We start from the raw sequence: 22,879 nt of genomic DNA, 5'->3' as shown, positions 1-22,879 counted from the left end.
GCAGCTATTTAGATTTTTGATACGTCTTGAGGGTCACATTGTAATTGTTGTTGACTATGACTTCACTTAACCATGACATGACTATAATGTCAACAGGATGTAATCAACGTCAACCTTGTTCTTTGTCAAGTTGTCCATTTGCCACATGAAGATCCTTAACATTTTGGAAGCTTTAATCCAGACCGTGGATAATCTTATCCTGGAGCCCACAGTTGTTGTTCTAAAGTCCAATATTGTGCTTAAATGAGAAGTTGATATTTGCCGCTTAAAGCCCTCAGCATGGCCAGAGCTCCCCGATGAGATGTGGCTCAGTTGAGTTATTTGAAAACAGTCTCCTGAGAGAACACTAAGCTGTACTTATTACACCGAGGTTAAGTGTCTCAGACAATGGTGGGTTAGAGCAGCAAGGTCGGTGCCGTGATTGTGTTATTTTGCTTAAAAGCAGTGCTGATGGGTCAGCGGTGAGGTATAGCTTCTGGCATGACATGACATCATGAGGCTGCCTTTCCTTGATAAGTTATTGAACTTAAACCTTAAGGGAGGAGCTCTTTTGTAAAAAATACTGTTAGCGTAGTGAAAAGAATGGATGTGGAGCTCTTTGTTCTGTTCAGCCACAGGGAAGTCAAACTAAATTAACAAGAACATACAATCAAGACAAGATTACACTGGGAAATAACCCACAATAAAGTAAATGAATAAGCTGATTGGTGTAAAACTAGGAAGCTAATGAAATAAGTTATTTCATTAGAATTACGCTTATAATTAAACCTGCAGCTTCTACAAATCAAGCTTTTTAAAACATAAATAATCCACTGACCAAGAATATCCCTTTACACTTAAAACACTATAATGTACTAATTTTGCTCAGCTTGTCCAAATGCATTTCTGTTTGATCTTGTGGCTCTGATTAATATGTACTGCCATCTTCTGGTTGATTTAAGCACAACATCTGACTGACCAAGAGAAAGATCTAACGGGAACCTGTTCTGATTAACTTCGGTTTTAAAAAACACAAAATGAAAGAAATGTGAGCTGGATTCTATTGGGTTCAGGTTTATTAATAATCCTCAATAACAAAAAGAAACATTTATTTTCAAACATGTGTTACTCTATTTATTCTACTAAACAATATTCATTTTTTTGTAAAAGTGTAAAAATATCTTAAACACAGAATAAAAAGCCTTCATCTCTCATTAAGATAAATTAATGTTTCAATTTGGCAGGTCATAAAATAGAGGCTGACTGTAATTCTGACACACAATTTTCTTTTATGAACACTTTCTGCCCTTGTGTCATTGCAGCATATTGAACATGATTTGAAATGACTCTTGTCAGATATAAACCACAAAAGTGCAATCTATCAACTAAATTAACCATAAATTCAGCAATAATAGCGTGTTTAAAATGAAGTGGAGGAACTCAGATGACGAGAAGTGGGATGGGGAAACTCAAAGCAACATTGATGTAAAACACGTTTTTAGCAAAGAGCAGGAGTTGATAAAAAAATTCTGTTCATAGCTGCCTGTATTATATATAATAACTGCAAGCTACGTTGTCTGTTCACAAACTCATGCAATGTTAAAGAAATGAAAATACAGCTTCAAGAGTGAAGACAGATTCACTCTAAGGGATCCAATTTCTCTGATTCAGACCAAAATAGTGCTGACGAGCCGCTGTGGCCGCCACATTCTGTACATCATAAACAATAGAGAGGAAACGAAGAACAATAGCACTCTTAAAACAAGAGCATGAGGGTGACAGCTTTCTCATGTCACGCTGACCAAGCACTGAAGTGCCGTAATCCCTTACCAGTCATATATACACAGTTGTAAAAAAAACGAAACATGACGACATGAGACTATAAAATTAGAAGAAAAAAAAAAACTCAGTCAACACATACACACTTACTTCATGCAAAACTAGTCATTTTGGAAAGCTACTGGTTACCAGTCAGACACACCCGAGAGGAGGACAGAGGCGCTAACAGATGACGGATGGATGGAGGAAGGAGGAGGCGATGGTGGTGGGTGTAAATGGAGGTTAATATCAGGGCTTCTGGGTACAAGGAGCTGATGACAGAAGCCAAAACCTCCACCACAGCAGCCCTGCCCCGGCTCAGCCCCGGGCCTCTCCTCCACCCTCCGCACCAAAAATACCAGCTGCACGATCACAAAGTGGTATTAATCCTTAAGAGCGTCCACCACCCACAGCCTCCCGTCTCCCTCTCGTCTCCATGCCCCAGAGTCAGAAGATGCTCCGGCTCTCAGCTCACCAAATGCCACTAAAGTGCTCTCTCTACCAACTATGTTAAGCGATTCATTGAGGTCAGCCATGGAAAACAAAACAACTCATAAATGAACATTTGCATAGTATCAAAACTGCAAAAATGATCAGGGTTCCACCAAGAATATTACCAAAACATTATAAATGATAAGACAAGAATGGTAACTTGTGGACGCATGTCAAAACTTGATTGAGAGGTGTGTCTGTGTGTCTGTGTGTGTGTGTGTGTAGGACATATGAGGCGTGAGAATTTTGCACAGCTGTCAAGGCAGGAGAAGCTGAAATGGTGGAGACAGCTGAGTTAATTTGTGTGTGTGTGTGTGTGTTCATGAGAACGTGAGACTAGGGGAGAGAGAGAGAGAGAGAGAGAGAGAGAGAGAGAGAGAGAGAGAGAGAGAGAGAGAGAGTCCATCCATCTGTGTGGTGTGAAGCTGGCTCTGTCTTCAGCTCAGTACTTCGGTACTTTGGTATAATCCTCCTGGACGACACTCTTGCAAAGACACATGGAGAGGATCATCCCAAGGAGCTGGAGGAAATGGAGTTGTCAACTTGGTTAGCAGTTGAAATTAACCAGCGGAGCACTCACTCAAACATAAAGCCAAAGAATTTAAACACAGAGCAGTCAGGTTTTCATCCAAATCTAAGGAAAATTGTTACCAAACTGTAAGAAAATCGGCAACGAAAGTTTGAACTAATGTGGGTTTCCATTCGCTGTCGTTATACGAGTATTAGGAGACGGTTATTTGAGATAAACAGTAGGTGGAGCTACATCTCCAGTCAAGTGCTATTAAACCAGAGCAGGAGGAGAAGGCACAACAAGATTCTGTTATACCAGTTGAACATCAAACGATGTCAAAAACATCTTGTAAATATGGAATTCATGTTTGTTTTGTGTATACACTTGAGGAAGGTTACGGTCTCCTCTTCGCTCCACACAGATCTGATGTTTTCGTCTGCCAAATGTTTTATTTTCAGAGGAGAGGAAGCTACTGTGACATGTAAGTCTTTTCATTACATTAAACTCTGGAAGGCACCTTTTGATAAAATTAAAGACTAAAGAGACATTGTAGGAAATCTGCTCATTCAACTTCTTAATGAAAGTTAAAACCTCTTGGCAAGAAACCCAAGACCTTTGAAGACATATGAGATACCAATCTCATGTCTTTCCCTTAAATATGAAGCTGGAGACGGTTAGCTTAGCTTCGCATAAAGACTTGAGGACTGGAATCTGTCTACCAGCACCTCTATAGATGACTAATTAATACGTTATTATCCCTTTTCTGTAATCATAAGGGTACATAGCGAACATACTCGATGTAATGCTGCTTGTTCTACATGAGATGTAGTAAATGACTATATCGTGAACATCAAGTATAAACTGTCCCATCAGATTTTTGAAGCCGCCAACACCCTTGGGTTTTTTGCTTCTCTCACTCTCTCCGTCTCCGACAAAAATGAGTGGGCGAGTGTGTGTGACGTATACACGGTATAAACGGTAATGTAAAGATGCCAGTCTCCAATTCGCAAAAATACGGTGAAACTAGTAACCTTGTTGTTTTGCGCTACTTATATATATATATATATAAATTAGGCATTACAGTAAGAACGTGTAAGAACTGACTTAAGTTTTAGATTCAGATTTAGGACAGGAGAGATGATAACAATGACCAGACTGTTTCAACGTATATATGGCATGTGAGTATGGTATTAAGAATAGTCTAGAAAACAGAACTCATTCTTTAAGATTAGTCTGGGAGACAGATAGATACCTCTATGACTGCCACACCGACACAGATTCCCAGAATAACTCCACAGTTGTCCAGGAGCCATTTCTCCACACTGGTTACACAGCCCTGGAGGAGAGAACAAGAGGGAAAGAGAGGGAGGTTAAAAAAGACATGGAAAGAGGGGGGTTGCAGGCCAAAGTGTGGAGGAGAGATGAATGGCTACGTGATCTGAGCCGGACATGAACAGAGCCTTTACAAAGCACAACCGTTGTGTTTGGACTGAGTCAGTGAGGGGAAGAATAACACGGCTTAGCTGAGAGAGAGAGAGACAGACAGACAGAGAGACAGACAGAGAGAGACAGACAGACAGACAGAGAGAGACAGAGACAGACAGATAGAGTAAAGTTTCTGAGAACACACAGTCCAAACAACAGAACATTAGAGGTTTCTCGGTGTTTGATCAAATCACACAGCAGCACAAACAACACGCCTCAGCTGTTGGTATTCACTGTGCTGATTAAGTCGGCAGCCGGAGTTACACAACACCAGTCAGACAGACTTAAGTAATGAGTAAAGGTGTGCGGTCTGTCAGAACAATGCAGGCCGGCGCGCTGTAGCACTCGTCACCCAGCTGAAATAACACTGAGCAGAGTTTAGACTTCCGTTAGCATTAACAAATGTTACCATTTACGTAAATCTCAGTCACACTGGGTAGCAAAGCCCATCATAAAGATGTAATTATGCCAAGTAAATTGGAAAAGATTAAAATACACTCAAATTAATGTTTTATTCGCCATTGAGGTATCACTTAAAGATATTGTGAACTGAACTAAGTGATATCCAACATGTCTGTGCAGTGAATGAATCATGGTGGAGTAAAAACCTGCATTATAGGAAATAGTCCCAGCTCAAATAAAGTAGTGAGAACAGTCAGGCAGACTGCTGGCTGGAGTTGCAGCTGCTCTGAACAGAAGTTTCACACGGTGCCTGAGTGAGTGAGTGAGTGAGTGAGTGAGTGAGTGAGTGAGAGAGTGAGTGAGAGACCACAAAAACAATGAACCAAGGAGGCACAGTTGTAAAGATTTTACAACCAATCACAGAGTTATGCTACTCGATAGCAAAAATGTATTCGCTCACATTGTTTAGTCATGTTTTCCGGGCCAGCATTGACACATAGAAAATTGGACATACGATTGTTGGCTCATGTGCAGGTTTTAGTGTTGTGTACCGTTTCATAGATGGGTGTTTCTGCGGACAGTTGCTCACACAGGCCTACGTCTTTGATGTCCGTGCCAGGCATGGACGCATTGCGACAGGAACATGAGTAGAGGTTCTGGGAGCTGTTCTTGATCAAGATGTTCTCAGACCAGTTGCCTGGACCGGTCCATCCACAGCACTTCATCTGGTGGCAAGGAAGAAAGGGAGGATATGAATAAATGATTAGGAGATAAAGCAGAAGGGTGGAAATCGTATGAAAAAATGAATGAGAGGAGAGAAGGAAATAATGTTAGAATAAATAAGATGGAGGAAACACTAGCAAATGCATTGGTTCAGTGAATGAGCATTTCTATTGTGGTGTTTGAGACCAATCTGTTCTTGGCTGCTGGTTTCAGATAGATCAGGGGAAAAGAGGCTTGGCAGAAGAGAGAGAGGGAGGGAGGAAGGAGATAGTGAAGAAAACAAACTTCATCAGAGCATGGAACACTCTGACTTCAGCTTGATTCAAAACTGTTTTTTTATTTGCAATGGGCAGATTAGTTTAATGACTCATTCTATCCAAAGTACAACAAAAAATAAACAAAACGTTACTCATTTACCCGTGAAGTGTTTGATTGTGCAAATAGTTTCAGTTTTATGTGCCCCGGTTTTGAGATGTCCTTTGAAACTTCTGCTGCCAGCTCGAAACAATATGAATGGAATTTTGTTTGTTCTCCTCAAAGCATTGAAATGTTCCATTTAAAACTGTTCACTGTGAGGTCTGTAGGTTCTCAGAGTGAGTGACATATAAATGTCATCTTCTAATGTTTTGAACAGCACTTAGAAAAGCTGGCCCACCGTCGACATGTTGAGAGCCGTTGAGAGGCAATTAAAATGCTCCCAATTTCGTCTCTTGCGCTTTTAATAAAATTCACTCACATCGTACTGGGATGGAGGAAGAAAACTTGAGAGACTAATTTCAAAACCTGGGCACAAAAATACAAAAATATCTGCATGTCTAGATAGCTACAACTCGGGATATTTAAAAAAAACTCTAAAGTCTAAAGTGTTGATTGGCCTGAGGACCGTCATTACGAGCAACCAAGTCAGTGAAAATGTGCATCAGCCTCCGAGTGTAATTCCTAAACAGTCGGAGATTTCAGTAATTTCCAGCTGCTATAACATCCCCCACTTGGTGAAAAGAACCAACAAAACTCGTGGTAAATGGTAAAGTGTGGACACAGCATTACGATGAGAAGAACATGAGACTAGTACTGAAAGGTTAAGAGTTCAATTCACACAGGAAACACCGCTTCTCTAAATACATGCACTCATACTGTAAGAGACACTCGTGTTCACATCCGTTACTCCGACCTGCTGCTGTTCATGGCTCTCTGTAGCATATGATGTTCTTATGACAATATTAGCATGGTGTCAAACTAAAGGAGTATCAATGGTAACTTTATCACAACAGACTTGTTTGGTGCTTTTAGTTTATTACTTTTTAAATTAGACATATGGGTGTGTCTTGTTCGAACCAGGTTGAAGAGTTAACTCACCGACTTCTGAATGTAGTCCCAGGTCTGCTCTGTGGTCCTATTCTGCCCAGTGTAGTTGATTATCATGCCCTTTATGATGCTGGACATTTCATATTTTAACTGCAGATGAGATAAGAAATACATTATCAACACGATTTATGCTTCGGATGAATACGACATAAAACACAAATCTTTGGTGCAGAGTAGAGAGACAGTGTTGAAGAAAAGAAAAACAAACACGCCCACGCTAAATCGTTCTAAAACTTAGTGGCAACATCTGAACTCAATGTTTCTTAGGACAACACCTCGGGTGGTGTTGCCCTGTGAAGTCTCATGCCGGGCTGAAACATTGCGCAAATAGTAGGAGCACAACTCTGTGTTTATGTGTGTTAGACCACAGAGCGTGGCCAGCGATGTATCTTCAGAGCTCTGCAGGAGACGAGGGAAGGCCTCTCCCTATTCTGGGAAACGGCACCACCCTGCCTTGTGGTGAGCCTTAAACACAGGGGGTGCGTCTAAACGCTGCAGACACACACGCGCTCTCGGAGATGCACACAAACACACGTGTGCGCGCACACACGCATACATGCCGGAGGGCTAACAGCTGAAAGGGCCACGATGGCCTCCGCCTATACGGAGTCCTACAGGTGTGAGACTTATGAAAGGAAAAGACTTAATATGTCCTGGGAAATAACGGCCAAGTTCAGAGCATGAAACCGGTCAGAGAGGTCTGTGTGTTCAAACAAAACACTCCCTTCACGCGCACAGTGCAAACACACTGGTTTAGGGTCTATTATTAAGGCTTGTACTTCGGCTGTGATGTTTTTTTGTTGGTTGGTTTCGGCTTCATATATAGCGGCTAATGTTCTGTCTGGTTTTAGGTGCATGACTTGTGATTTTATTTTCAACATATTAGCTGAACAGTATGCTGAGCAACAGGAACCCTTCTTGAAATGTGTGTTTGTGTTAGTATTGTGTCAGTGCTCGGAACCCATTTTTGTGAAATTGTTACATTTTCCAAAATGTCAACTTTACATGAGTTCAGAATAACATCTCGGTTTTCAGCTTTGGATGAACATTTTTGAGACACTTGGTTTTACTGAGCACTTGTGACCGGTCTGACTTAAAGCCACTACAAGGAACTTTCATTTTGTGATGATTTCAACGGCTCTTGTGGACGAAAGTGGTAGTGTTTCCAAGCACCGGAATCCAATTTGGAAACGTCGCATTTTACTGTTGCAGGACCTGACAGTCTGCCCCCCTCACTCCATGTTCTGGTTCTCCCGTGCCTCCCTTCCCTCCAGCGGGCCCAGCAATACTGCCTGGACCTCCAGCAGCGTGGTGTCGGTGTTGAATCCCAGCGGCGCAGTGAGGCGAAGCGCTGCTTCTGGGCGGAGGAGAGGCTGCCGCCAGTAGCTGAGCACCAATTAATTAAGCATTAAGAATAACTGTATAGAAATAGAATAATAATCTTCTTGATGATAGATAGACTTATTGGCATCAGTATTATATTGATTGTTTCAAAATCAGTTAAAGGTTCCTCACAGTTACTTTAAACTCAAATTTTTCTTTTCATGAGTATCAATGACAAGTTTTCTCTGTCAGCTTATTTATCTATCTGTCTATAAAAAGGCTGTAAACATTATAACAGTTTGTTTCCCTCCCAAAAAAACAGGCTGACAGTCAACTCAGAGCAATGACCGAAACATAATTATTCAATCAACCCTGGTGATTTGGTGATCTTGCCTGTAGGGGGCGTTGTTTCATCAAATACTTCAGTAGAAAATGGCTTCTGTCCCTGGTGTGATAATTACTGTTTTAGATGAGGTAGTGTTAGACATATCAATTAAATGCATCATCATATGACAGCAGCTTTAGCAACAAAACACACCATGAACACAAAAACCAAAAACAGCCAGAAGGAAAACGAAGAACGAAGACGATGGAAACGTTCAGTTTGACTACTTCCTCTACAGTTGTCACACATCTCCCTCACTCCACCTGCTTCATCTCACGTTCTACGTCACATGAGTCTCAAACCGACATCACTTTCCATTCGTTAAAGTACAAAATTGTGTTTCATCACAGGATGCAGGGGGCTCTCTAACAGCTTTAGATAAGACCTAAATGCAGCCAGTCACAGCTGTGCGGGGGGAAAGCACTAATACCCAGCAGCCCCCAGATTTACCAGTCGGAGGAAGGGTGGGGGTTTTTAAAGGCCAAAAGAAGATCAAATTAGGACAGAGAGAACAATGGAGAACATAAAAAAAAAAGACAGTAGCAACAACAAATACTGCAAAGACTGGAGGGAACATTTTGAAGAGGTGAAATTGAGAAATGAAAGTAAGATTAATAAAGTACATTAGAGAGCTAGTGTCTTACCCGATCTCTTTGGAAGTAGATGAGAACTCCAGCAGTGACCTGGGCGATGAGGATGAGTAGGAGGCAGGTGAAGTACTGTGGGGGATGAAGGGAAATGTCACTATAACAACATTTATGATCAAAAATAAAATGCAATGTCAATACTGCAGGAAATAAATTATCTCCTTTTTCAAATATTGACAATTTATTTAATAAAAAAAAAACATTTTAAGTGGCTATAATAAGGTAAAGAGACTTTTCCTCCCGAGTTGGTAGAGAACAAAAACAGAGGTAAAAGGAGACTGAATATTGGACTTGCATTCATCAGGTGGCCTGAAATTCCAAATAAATGATAATAATTCAGCGTAACTGCTGAATGTTGCACATCTTAAAAAAATATATGTCAATGTAGAGTTCACAAATAGTTTCTGGCCCAAAAAAATCAGTTATTGCTGTTTTAAAAACCCCACATTATATTACGAAACACGCTGAAAAAAACCTCTTTTTACCTTTCATTTAAACTGTTGTTAATCTGTGTTAGAGTCTCTAATCTCCAAAGCCTTCTGCAAGAATAATGTAAGCCATTAAAGATCCTGAGCAAAAAAGTGGTGTGTGTGTGTGTATGTGTATGTGTATGTATGTGTGTGTGTGTGTGTGTGTGTGTGTGTGTGTGTGTGTGTGTGTGTGTGTGTGAGATGGGGGGGGTCCTTTGCCAGCTGGTCTCTGGAAGAAGTAGGTCACAGCAGTTCTTCAGTTAACCCCTAGCAGGTTTAACGCTGTAGAGGTTATGCACCCATCCCCACTTCAGTTGTACCCCCTACATCACACAGGCTTTATCCCTGTCACCCTCTCCCCTCTGTAAATCCACACATGCTGCGAGGGCCCGGCCCACACATAAGCACAAATACAAAAGGGCTTTACTGTCAGCAGGAATCTATCACGAGTTCTTAGCCAAGCTTGAGATCTCAAGCAGGTGCATTTAGGTGAATATTTCATGAGTAACTACAATAATATATATCCAATAATTTCTAGTTGACAGACCCTGTAGAGACAGATCTGGTTGAATAGTGCTGAACCCTCTACTAACATTTTTTTAATTGAGGATTAGAACCTTTTTATTTTTTTTCATATAACAGAACATTTAGCTACCTGTGTGGTAATGACTGTGGTCAGATGTAAATTCCACATGCTCATTTTAAACAGCCATGGTTGGGGTGACTGCCTCTTAGAAAATGAGACCGAGCTGTAGCACATTGGCGTTGGTGCTAAAAGTGAATATCTTTCCTCACCAGACCCAGCAGACAACGAACTTCGTAGATCGCTCCTATGCAGCCGAAGAAGCCCATGGCCATTGACAAGGAACCCACTCCGATGAGAATGTAAGAAGCCACTTTCACTGTGTCTGATGATTCCTCTGGAGAAACAGATGCAGACAGACAGAAACCACAGGAAGAGTTAAACAACCACACAACCACTGAATACATGGGTGCTGCAAACTAAACACCTGCTGCAATATCTTTTATAGCAACAGTTCGCAGTTAAATTAATTTTTTAGTATGCAACTCCTTGTTTTAAACAAAAAACGGAATCAGCAAGCACACAAAATGCACTCACACGTGTTTTTTTTCTTGATCGAATAACAGCAACAGGGCCCAGATCTCTGCTCTTGTTTTTCTACTTTAACCACAGTGTGTCTGCAAACAAATGGAGCGCAGAGGAAGGCCTCGTTCACAAGCAAAATCATTTCGGTACAGATGGCCAAAAATGATTCACAACGCAAACCCCACTACTTCTCTGATTTCAGAGCATTGTGGTGCTTTTCTCCCACAGATTATTTTAATAGGCCACCAGAGAGAGTCTGAACAATGTGTAGCAAGATTAATTGATTTCCCTCTTTGGTATGTAGAGCAGGAGAGCTCCAGGAGGAAGGGGGGGGGGGGGGGGGGGAGGACTAAAATGGAAGATTGGAAGGTTGGAAAGGAGATAAACTGCAGCCATGTGTCTGTGTGTTATCTGGGCTGGAGGAGCTCCAGAGAGTCAGAGCTCGGTCTGCAGATGAAGCCAGAATCTGCGCTCTGTGAAATGGCTCCAACTCCGACAGATTCCTGGGCCAAGCGAACCAGAAAGAGCCATCAGATAACTCCCTCCCATCCATTTGGTGAAGAGGCTGACAGACACAGCAGCTCATCCACCACTGTTCACTGAATACAATGCAATGTTGCCTCTTGGCTTCCCTTATCACATTAGCTGCTGGTGCTTCATGCAGCAATACTCATATGCAGTATACACTCATGCACAGTGAATATGAATTATCCCACAGACTGTAAAAACAAGTTGTCAACTCCACTATGTAAAACCTAATGTACACGCACTGAGCCAACATTTGTCCACACAGACATCTAAGTCAGACTTGAGTTGCTTCATGATAATAGCACCACCTTACTTTGCAGACGTGCTCAGTCTTTATATTCCACCACGTACACTCATTATCACAGGATGCAAGCTGTGCCATTCTTCCAAAGATAAATAAGCAATCTGTAGGGAGGCGGTGCATTTTTTCAACCATGCTCCAATTCTTGGGAATGAACCACAACATTAGACTACAGACGTAAACACAAATGAGATTCATAAATCAAGAGTGGAAACCTGTTAAGGTTTCATACAGGTTTTCCAATGACTAAGGATTTTTTGCTTATAACAGCTCATTCCCAAAAACAGTTTAATACATTTTACTTGTTAGTTTATACGTGTTTTCTGAAGTAGTATGTACACATGTTTGCCTTTAATGGACAGTTGATAGTATAGAGATAGCCGGAACTGGACCAGAGACATTGCAGTTATACAGTAAGCATCTTAGCCACTCCACCAATACGACGCCCCCTTCTATATGTTATCAAGAACTGAAAAGATCTGAAGATTAATCAGTCAACAGAAATTTTGTAATATTCTTTGATAATTGACTACCGGTAATTCATTCCTGTAATTTTCCAAGCAAAAACCCTTAACTCTCCTTTAGTTGCAGCTCCTCCAATGTGAGGATTTGCTGCTTTTCCGTTATATATATATCTACCAAATATCTTTCTACTGTTGGTTGGACAAAAGTCTGGGTAATTATTATTACATTTTCTTCCTATTTTTTTGACAATTTATAGACCAAAAGATTAATCAATAATCAGGAAAATAATCAGCAGATTAATCAACAGGGAAAATCAATCAAAAATTGCTAGTAACATGTCTAATGCACATAAATACATTCATGTACATTAAATAAGTATGTGTACATAGATGGTGCAGTGTACTGAGACACTAGGTTACTTTACTTTTTTTTTTTTTTACCAGTTTACAATACAGACACCCTGGCACAAGGACGTCATTGCATGCGTGTACATCACTGACTCTATATGGGTTACCAGAGAAACACATGTGGTGGTTTAAGAATAATTGAAAGCTAAAAGTACATCAGTCAACATATGCGGACTGTTTATATGGCTACAGGGTAGCATTTAAAGGAAGGCAGACAAGCTTGCTGTATGTTCTATATCCAGCACTCTGTTGAACCATGTTATTTAAATCTCTCATAGACGCACGCACACACACACACACACACACACACACACACACACACACACACACACACACACACACACACACACACACACACACACACACACACACACACACACAACCAGAGGCTGCTAAAGCAACAGATGTCAGCAGGTTCCTTAAAAAACGTATTTAGACTACCTGCAGAATTTGGGAAGATGCATTTAAGCATAGGCCTAAATGACTGTCGAGAGATTGAGTGATACCATCGAGATACACTGAACACTGTCTCGCCAAACCAAAGCATGCAAGAGACTGCTGAGTGTTTAGTTCCAGATCGATATCTAGAGCAGAGAAAGTGGTAACGTAACTTTCAGTATAAGCTGGTTCTGCATAATACATGGTCATGGGCTTTTTTTTATGCAAGATGCTATGATATCCTTGACAGTTATCAGCCTCAATGTGGAGCAGAACTATTTCACTGTTGCACATTAAATTAGTCAGTGGACATTCAAAATATTTTTCCATAAGCCAGTTTTCTATGGTTATTAAAAGTGGGAATTATGATTGAAAGATGAAAAGAAAGATGTGTGTAGTTTCCTTTCAGCCCAGTGATTAAATGATCCAGTAAAAACATACACCCAGGAGTTAGAGTAAATGTCATGCAACACTAATGTAACCTCAAAACGATTCTCCCCGTGACCACATCTAACGTTTGAATTCAAGATGTTTTGTCATATTTGTTGGCATGTTACGGCACTCCATCTAATCTGTGGAGTGACTTTCTCCTCCTACATCATGTAGAATCAGTAGCTAACAATGAAACATATTCCGGCCGACCATTATATTTCAGTTCGTTATTTCTAAGTCTTTTAAAAATAAAAACAATGTTTCCAGTCCGGTGTATCAAAGTGGCAGAGCAAGAGAAACTGTACTATATTTACCTTCCTGCTGTGAAGCTATAGCATCTGTGTTCTGTGGTAATTTTCACATGTACTTTTCTGCAGTCAGCATGTGTTCGCCTGGCTGCCCTGTCGTGTGCTATGGCACGTTTCCATGTAGGTCTCTGCTAGATATTCTAAAATAGTCACTCGGGCGGTTTCCATGGAACTTTCCATTTAAAGAGGCAGAGCTGTGATGCCCTTCGAGAAAGCTGCTAAGAGAGGATGGGAGACTGTTTTGGTATTGTATGTCCCTCTGTAAACACGACCAGGGCCACACATTCAGCTTGTACAGAGATGAAGAAAATCTTGGTTTGACTTTATGTACAAATTAAAAATGTAAACAGAAGCAGATCATCTTTGTGCTTAATTTTCTAGAGTTGTAGCGGCCCAAAGAAAAAATATTTTTCAAACAAGTTCTCCTTTTTTTAATGTTCATGACTTTGGAAAGTTTCTGAATTAATCTGCAGCATACTTCCAAACTGTGCTTTGGCGCAGTCTCTGGCTCACAGACCTCATTTCCAAAGCTGACTTTTGTTTAAACATAAGACAAGCTGTGTTTTGGCAAGGGCCAGCAAGATGAACTGAAGGCATGGTGTACCTGAGGTAAACCATTACCAGCACTGTATTGATATAGAGGGGTGTACACTGAGGAGAAGATGCCCATTTAACTGAGGAATAGGGGTCCTGAAACCAAAACATTCCCAAAAGTTCCCCTCCCTGAAGCCATTGGGACAGCTGCAGAAGCCTGTATTAATATAACTCATAAAGAATGGAAACTGAAAACACAGAGATCCTGTTTATGGTCAGGCAATGGTACAACTTCTGAGGAGAACACACAGAGTCAATAAACAGCGTTGCCTGCAGCTTTGGGTTTTTTTTCCTCCTCTACAGAGTGCTAAGAGAGTTCCAGTGAGGTTAGAAATCCTTTAGTTTGGAGTTGAAGTTGACCCCTCCAGGGTACATGGAACAAAAATATATGGAGGAGAGAAGGTCATCAAGCCCCACATAGGGAGGGATATCCTCAGGGTGAATCAGTGAAGCTAAATCTCTGCTATCTCGGGAGGAACAGCTGGATTATCATAACAATAGGACTGGGGTTGGCAGGGATGATGGATACTGTACCGCCTTTACATTCTGGCCGCCTCACTGGAGATAAGCGAACTCGGCTCAGTAACAACCTTGGAGTGATGCCTCCAGAAGTGACCGCAAGAGCTAAAAAATGAGCCAGAGGAAGACGAGAGTCCGTCTGACTAGTTCGGGACACAAGGTCAGTTCTGGCTGGCCTTTGTCATAACTTCAGCTTTTTCGCAACTCATTAGTCAAAGCAGCACAGACCTCCTGCCTAAATATAGAATTCTGCAGCTCTGCTCGGTCCTCAGGGACTGGCATTCTCATCAGAAAACTTCACATAGTTACAGACTGCCAACAGAAGCTACAAAAATTTAAAGCTGCAACTTATGATTATTTTCACCATTGATTAATCTGCAACGTCTTGTACGTTTATATAATATGTTAGAAAATTGTACCATAATATGTAGTACACACTGCATCATATGTGCACATCCTACAGGAAAGGGGTATCACTGTGTCATTGAAAGAAACGCTATATTTTAACTTCCAACAGGTGCCAGACAATAAATTGTAAGAATTCTTTTTTTTTTTATAGACTGACGTTGGGAGAAAACCTCAACGCTGCTCTCGGCAATGCTCCATGTGGGACGAACACACTGAAAGCATTTAGAACAAGATTCATGGCAACTAAGAGTTTCCATCCATGGTTCCTTGTTCTTTTCATTAAGCATTCTCTAGAGTCTTCGCAGCAGATAAACTAAGTTAGTAAGTTACTATGCAGTGTCTACAAATAGATCTGTGACAACATCTGTAAAGGTGGGACATTCTATCTGTGCACCTCTGCTATCTGGGGAGCTGAGAGAGCTGAGAGAGCTGGCAAGTTCAAAGAACAACTCTGTGGAAACTGTGGGGAAAATAAACCTGCTATTTACCGACATATGATTAATCAACTTGATATGCCTCGGTTATTGTGAGCCTGTCACCTTCCCTGACTAACCTACTCCCCTGGATTTCCACAGATGTGTCTATCAGTGTGAGTCTACAGGGAAGCTTTTGAATCGCTCAGGAAGTCATAAAGTTTCATCTGTGAGTAATGTTTTTGGTTTGTTTGCGAGAATTCCTCCGTAGTTCCTCGGGAAGGAGTCCTTTGGGGATAAATTCACCATAAGCTCTGCAGAGCAGGCCAGAGGTTTTAGGATTTGACAAGCACACTCTCCAACCTCCATTTCCAAATATGCTGTGTTCAGACCAGCTGAACTGACAAGGGTCAAAAAGGCTGAGTGTTTGCTGATGTGAGGGTTATCACTAAACTTAAGGACGTGGCAGCAGGATTGTGTGTGTGTGTGTGTGTGTGTGTGTGTGTGTGTGTGTGTGTGTGTGTGTGTGTGTGTGTGTGTGTGTGTGTGTGTGTGTGTGTGTGTGTCTGAGTGTTTCAACACTTACGTAGAACAGCAATGAAGCTCTGGTTATCAAAGAGGACCCACAGGCCAAAGCCCATGATCAATGCTCCGAAGATCTGTGGAGAGGAAAGAGAAAAGAATCAGGCACCAGATCTTATCTGAGAATAAAACACAGAATCTGTGCTGGTGTGTCATAAAGTGAGTGCCTTACTTCTGCTTCCTCTGTCACATCTGGAACTCATCAGGACCTAACTCTTCACTCTGTCTGCTTGTCTCTTTCCCTCACAGCAGAGAAAGAGGATGTGGAGAGGATCAAGAGACCCACTCGGCTGATTTTTTCTCACATTTAACAGCCAGCCAGCCATAAATCATACTTACCCATATCAGAACTGCAAACTGAATAATGTAAAGTAAGGCTAAAGGGGTCGACACAAGAAGAAATGAGACGAATCATCGCCTGTAGACAACAACATTTTTGTCACTGGCGACTGAAAGCCTCAGAAAATGATCAGTTTCACCCTGTACACCCTTGTAAGGAGGAAATTAACTTCTATGTAATTAAGAGGGCCCTTGTTTAGAAGTTGCGAGACACTGTAGTGGGGGAACACCCCCCCCCCCCCGCTTAAGAGCTGCTGTTCATTTAAAGGTACTGTTGAGCTCCCGGCAGCCATCATTAGCCCACCACTTCCTGGCTTTCTCTAGCCTGCAGTAGTCCGTCTACACGGACAAACACACACACACGCTTCCTATTAAACACCAGTTGAGTGTTCACATCAAAGTCAGGTTTACAGCCACAGTTTCATTGGAAAGGCCTGGACATCCTCGCAGAGCTGGTTTTAGGAGTCTGGAGTTTTATCCACCTCTGGACTTTATGTTGAGGCCGGTGTGAGAGAGGAGGAAACAAACAGAAACCATCTGCTGTGCTGAGGTACTCCGTAAAGTCTCTCGCTCCAGGCAGAGTTTTCAGCGACATTTCCCACTCTATCTCCACTAATCTCCGCTGCTATTTGAATAAGGAGGCTTATTCAAATAAAAAGTCCTGCTCAAAAGGCATCAGACAGCTCCAAATGCGTCACGAGCATCTGGTTGAGCTGAAAGGAGCATAGCATACCTTACCATATCATATCTTTCCATCTTTAGGTAAATAAAAGCTGCTGATGAAGTAGAAGTCATGTGACATGTCTGACAGTTCATGCAGCACTGCCACGAAGCAGTGATTAAAGTAGTGTGATTACTTACGAAGAATAGGAGGTTGAAGAGAAATAGAAAGTACTTGGTGACTGTGATGCATCCTTTCCCCATGGCTGCGCTTCTAGAAGACAGAAATAAACAGAGTTAATTAGTCGAGTTAAACATCAGAAGGAAACGTTGCGTTCTACTGTGGGCGTGTGAGATAAAAAGAGGAGATACACAGAGATGGAGAAAAGATACAATTAGAAAACAAAGACAGATAGCCTTGAGATAGTTTAGCATGCCACAACACACTAACTGCTTAAACACAGTTCTAATGTTCAAAGCAACAACATTGGGTCTAATTCATTTTCAACGACCATGTCTCTCCAGTCTTAAAAAGCTCAGCTATTTTTATAAGACAACAATTGGTCCATTTTCTTACAACATTGGGTTTTTACGACAGTATAGTACACTTTTGAAAGCACAGTGTGTTGAAGGACATAGTTTAATTCTTGACAAACAAGAGGAACCACCCTGGTGAGACAGATGGGAGGAAAGACCACCACAAAGTGGAGAGCGGTGAAATCACGATGACTGTGTGGAGACCATGACAGCATGTGGTTAGACATGCTATTGTCATTTTGAGCAAAGAGGAACCAAACTAATCTACGACGGTGTTTACCAGCAGTAACCGGCTTGATTAGAAAACAGTGTTTTACAGTAAACTTCATTCACTGTAAAACCCCGTCCAGCCATATTCAGTAGGTCTGGCTGATGTCATTTTAAGATGCGATACGTTACACTGATGTCTGCATTGTTTTACAATCAGTTTACCTCTCACTCAACTATATGTGTGTGTTTCCCATGTACACAGCCTACACATATTTTCAGCGTTACTCACTTTTCACCGAGTAACACTTTCCTACGAGGAAACACCTGAGGGCCAGGCAAGCACAACACATACGGCTCAGTGTAGGGAAGCTTTATGGAACTCTCTAGCAACACCATTCAGCCTGGGCTCCACGAGTCAAAAGAAAACATATTTACCACAACCAGACCTTCTCCTTCACTGGGAGCACTGAAAATATAACCAGCCATTGTGGTTATTTGAGGAGTCTGAAAATATCCCACGGAGACAACTCCCCGTGTATCAGATGACAAGCTGTTCTCTTTTACATCAAAACTGTAGGTTCTTCCCAACGCCTGGGACTATAATGGTCTGTATTTAGTTTGATTTTAAAACAGTGTCTTACTTTTGGAGGCAGAAACCCATGACCTGATGTATATTGTGTCTTATTTGTGAAAAAGATCCTGTGTTTTTAAATGGTCTTGATGCGTTTGTAATGGTGGATTTCTTGTTTAGAGATTCGACTAAAGTCAAGTATAGGAACTGAAAATTAGGGAGGGACCAATTCGACTTTTTCAGTCCCAATGAGCTACCTGGGGTTTGTGTGGATATACTAGGACCAATCTTTTATGTGTAAGGCAACATCAGCAACACAACAATATGTAACAAAGAAATACATAGATATAAATATACTGAATTGTTATTAAAATAATGGTTTCCTATAGCAGATCGTATCGGCGCATCTCTACTGAAAACCATGGCAAAGAATCACCTTCTACAAAGACTAATAAGCTGAATTACCTCTTAAATGACTTTAGAGTTACATTGAAACATATTAACTGTGCTGGCATCTATCAGTCACATACGACTACATCACCTTTATCTTCCCCTTCAGGTGGTTATTGGTGTGTCTTTGTATATGCAAGTGAGTGTAATACATGCGTCACAACAACAGGAAATTAGTTAGAGCCTCATTTAAACATGAAACACTATTCAAAACCCATCTAAAAATAATACCATACTGGTGACTTCCTTATTTATGTCTGGAACTAGTGTCTTCTTTTTATCTCTGCCGGCGGATTTAAGTGGCAACGAACTATTAGTAATTATTAATTAGAATACATTGTTGCAATTTTCCTCTCACAGAATTCTTTGACTGATCTAATCTTCAAGATTCAGGGGTCAGTAGGATAAATAAAACACTGAGGGTTGAGTCTCACTCAGCAATACAATTTGAGCTGCTGTTAACCACCACAAAAAGCTCTGGCTATTAAATAATGACTGTAAATCTATCTGATCCAACATGCTTGGCCTGTCGGAAGATGGCTGGGGTTGATATTACTAACCACAGAAACTAGGCTATTAGTGTACTTGATAACCTAAATACCAGCACAATTCATGTTTACAATACTGTACACAGCACAAAGCCCACAGCAGATACCCCTGCAATGCAGATAATCCTTAAAGGAGATTGCTGGTCTTTATGTCTAGATGGTGAGCAGCAGAGCAGATTAAAAAACGGCTTAGTTATGACAACCGTTGTTTGTTGACTGAGCCCCGTCCATCTGAAAACAATTCCCAACAATACCTAAATGCTACTTATTATATGTTTTTCAAACAACAAATTAAATAGGCTAACAGGACCAGCCCTATTCATGCTGAAGCAGCTGACTGAGCATAATGAGGTTAGCAGCCGAGCCAAACCAAACCATAAATACACTCTTTTGCAGAACTTCCATGCAAGCTCACACATTAGCAGTCGATACTGTAAACTTTGAGGCAAATTTAAAAAAGGTTTATTTTTGCTGAGCCTACCTAGACCAACCTGATCACACTGGACTCCCTGAAAGTGAATGACAAATCTGTTCCGAGGCAAAAATAAGGACTGGAAAGTGCAATGGAAATACAGAGCGGAGCCAAACGGCAATTCCAAGAAACAGTAACGTTATATAACGTCTGGTATTCAATATGCTGCAGAAATCATAAGACAATGTCGTTTGTCTGAAATAGGACGGAAGAAAAAGACGATAGCTCAGGAGGGCTGGTGAATTTTAGTAGTCATCAACTACTCCCCAAAAGAGGTCAATTAGTCAACTAATGTAGGCGGGAGACACCTATGGGTGGGTGAAATAGCAGAGTGTCAGATTGGCTCTGAGAGCCTGTTAATAAGCTGTGATCTGATTGGACTAAACCCCCAGCAGGCTTGTCTGAGCAGGAGATACTTTTCATTCCTTCTTTAAACACCTTAAATTATGGTTTTAAAATGACAATGTAGAAAATGACAACCACAGTTTTGTCCACCGTTGCTCAGTTCCACACTGTTGATCGTAGTCGAGCATCGGGACGGACAGCTCCGCTTCTTTCGTCCTCTTCATGTCTGCTGCTTTAGCGTCACACACTGCACGGTGTTAAAGAGTCCCTGAGCATGACAACACCGCTGCATGTACCTGCTGTACTGTAGATGTGCTGCCACTGCCTTATTACTGTGCCATGCTAAATGAAACCACAGATGAAGGCAAAGTGTCGACTAGCGGTTTTGATAGCCGACTACTCTGTGAAACCTCTAGAGCTCAGGCTCATGGTGCAAAAACCATGTGCAGAAAAAGAAATGACTCTTTCAAAGAAAGCTGCAAATGAGTCACCTGAGCTTTCCAAACTCCGTGACCTCATGCAGCCATGTCTTTCCCTATCGTAGCCCCCATTTCCCTCCAACTGCTTTGGCATAATGTGTGATCATCATCAAACAGTGGTGTGCACTTGAAATTAGAGGTTATTAAAAAAAAAAAAAATACACAAGCATGGGATCCAGAGAAGATTATGAAGGCAGCATTAGTGGCAGATGGTATTGACTGTGTCAGTAATGGACCCAGCGTGGATCAACTACAGCCCAAAAACAAGCCAATGTGCCAACCTCCTCTTCCTGTATTCATATATGACCCATTAACGCATCTCTGAGGCCATCCCGCTGGCACCAACATGCCTGGTCTTAAGCCCTTAATACCAGGCCAGAATCCTGCTTTAACATCTGTAACAAAGTTGTTTGTCCCTGTGAACAGACAGGATGTCGCTCATTATCTCTGCGGCATTTTGGTGACTAAACTGAAACATTTACATTTTTGTTTTGAGTAGGAGGAAACAGCTTCAGCAGGTATACATTTCTAGACGCAGCTAGTGGTGTACGTTCTGTTTAGTGCATAATACTGCAGCTGGCGAGAGGGAGGACTGCTAGTAAACATTGTTTTTGTGAAGGCTTTTATTCCTCTGGGTCATTCAACATCTGTAATCTAGATTATGTTTCATCACTTGGGTCGCTTCAACAGTTGACAAGGCTCAACTAATTATGTTGGATGAAGGGGATTTTCCCATTCAGAATCAATATCGGCTCACTGTCATGACATTAAAAGGGGTGAAATCCCTCACAGGGGTTCAGTACCAGGTAAAGTCCCACTACCCAGTGGAAACTATGAAGCATCAGTGGCAACAAGACAAAAAAAGAACTGCTTCTTAACTACCTACTACTACTTACTGATCATCTTTTTAATCACTTAGTGCATGAGCAAAAAAAAGGAATAAGGATGTGGCTTAATGAAAGCATCAGCTATCAACAGGGTAAATCTTCTGGCTGGTTTAAGTCACTCAAATAAACAGTGTTTCCATCACAGCCAGCTTCAAATGTGATGGAAATACTACTTTATCAACCTCTTAAAGCTCAATCAAATGGAACCAGCAAGATGAGGCTTCATTGACCAACAGCCTCAGGCTGTGGTGTCCTACACCGCACCAAACTACGCACCTCTGCTCTACTGCGGGTTTTAAAGATACATCATGCGGGTATATGAGCTGTTAAAAACGGAATCCAGTGGTGTACTGCAGTTTAGAAACGTGACACAGCTGCCAAATGACCATTTCAAATTGTGTCACTGAAGAATGGATGAATCTACTTATAATTTCTGCAGAAAAAACGAAATGAAACTAAAAGTTGGATAGAGAAAATTACCTAAGAGCAGTCGATAACAGAGTTGCTTGCTTCACTACAGTAGCTTCACCACGAGGTCCTTCGCTGTCGGGACCACTCGACAACTGCTTCAACGTCAGCAGTTTACCTAGGAGACTCTTTAAAAGACCAACAGCTGATACAGATCTCAATATAACTCTTATTAATGCCGAAACATACAGATGGCAAATAACTGCGTACACATTGACAAAGAGTTGAGACGTGATGGACGTGACCGTGGCAGACAGGTTGCTACACTGTAACAGCTTAGTCCTTCTTTCACTGACCCACGAGGACGCCGTAACACTAAGATTGACACAATAAAACACTTTTACACGTTACATTGAAACTCATTTAGTCCATTTAAGTCAGGCGACACTTTGTCCACGATTATCTAACGTTGAACTTAATCAGTCCGGTTAAGATGGACTTTAACGAACGTCAGCATAACGTCAGGCTGCTGTTATATTAAACTTAAACGTGTCTTCAGTCGACACAGATAACACGTCTTAGTTTAGTAGACGGTTCGTCATGAACGGCTGTTTTAGGAGCTAGACAAAGTTTTCTTAAGGCAAAGTAGATGGCAGCTACCCGACACGGAGTCTCGTGCAAGTTACTCTTATATTCTGACGACACAAGTTACACGCGTCGTAAAACACGATGAAGGCTAAAACTTACTTTGACTTCTTCTCCAAACGTGGACAACAGTTGGCTGAGTGGTCGACAGTCTTCTGTCTTGCTTGCTTGCTGGGTGACTAAACTGTCTCTGGTGAGAAACGAGACTTGTGTTCGTCTATCCGC

At 41.5% G+C, this 22,879-nt stretch overlaps 1 protein-coding gene across 2 annotated transcripts; it reads right to left on the bottom strand.

The window, feature by feature from the left end:
* Window positions 1–1,033: 1,033 nt before the first annotated feature.
* On the bottom strand, window positions 1,034–22,879 carry cd82b (CD82 molecule b). 2 transcript variants are annotated; one of them, XM_068722756.1, is made up of 10 exons: window positions 22,757–22,879; window positions 22,082–22,197; window positions 17,304–17,376; window positions 16,108–16,180; window positions 10,396–10,520; window positions 9,128–9,202; window positions 6,767–6,865; window positions 5,239–5,412; window positions 4,053–4,136; window positions 1,034–2,809 (listed from the first exon to the last, which is right to left on the bottom strand). In XM_068722756.1, the coding sequence occupies exons 3-10, from the start codon at window positions 17,364–17,366 to the stop codon at window positions 2,732–2,734; spliced, it is 771 nt and encodes a 256-aa protein (XP_068578857.1). In that variant the 5' UTR covers window positions 17,367–17,376; window positions 22,082–22,197; window positions 22,757–22,879; the 3' UTR covers window positions 1,034–2,731. The 2 variants fall into 2 exon arrangements, with proteins under 2 accessions (XP_068578857.1, XP_068578856.1); XM_068722755.1 differs by lacking the exon at window positions 22,082–22,197.

Source organism: Cebidichthys violaceus, unplaced genomic scaffold (genome assembly GCF_023349555.1).
Source record: "Cebidichthys violaceus isolate CVI_PGR_0920_01 unplaced genomic scaffold, fCebVio1.0.p SCAF_3, whole genome shotgun sequence".
In the NCBI taxonomy this organism is placed as follows: Eukaryota; Metazoa; Chordata; class Actinopteri; order Perciformes; family Stichaeidae; genus Cebidichthys; species Cebidichthys violaceus.
This window is presented reverse-complemented; position numbering and strand designations above follow the sequence as displayed.

What these genes read in the sequence shown, in the direction of transcription:
- cd82b (XM_068722756.1), bottom strand. Translation starts at nt 17,366, where the DNA reads ATGGGGAAAGGATGCATCACAGTCACCAAGTACTTTCTATTTCTCTTC. An exon ending in TCTTCAACCTCCTATTCTTC is followed by an intron (nt 16,181 to 17,303) that starts GTAAGTAATCAC and finishes TCCTCTCCACAG; the next exon opens with ATCTTCGGAGCATTGATCAT. An exon ending in AAACACCCATCTATGAAACG is followed by an intron (nt 4,137 to 5,238) that starts GTACACAACACT and finishes TCTCTCCTCCAG; the next exon opens with GGCTGTGTAACCAGTGTGGA.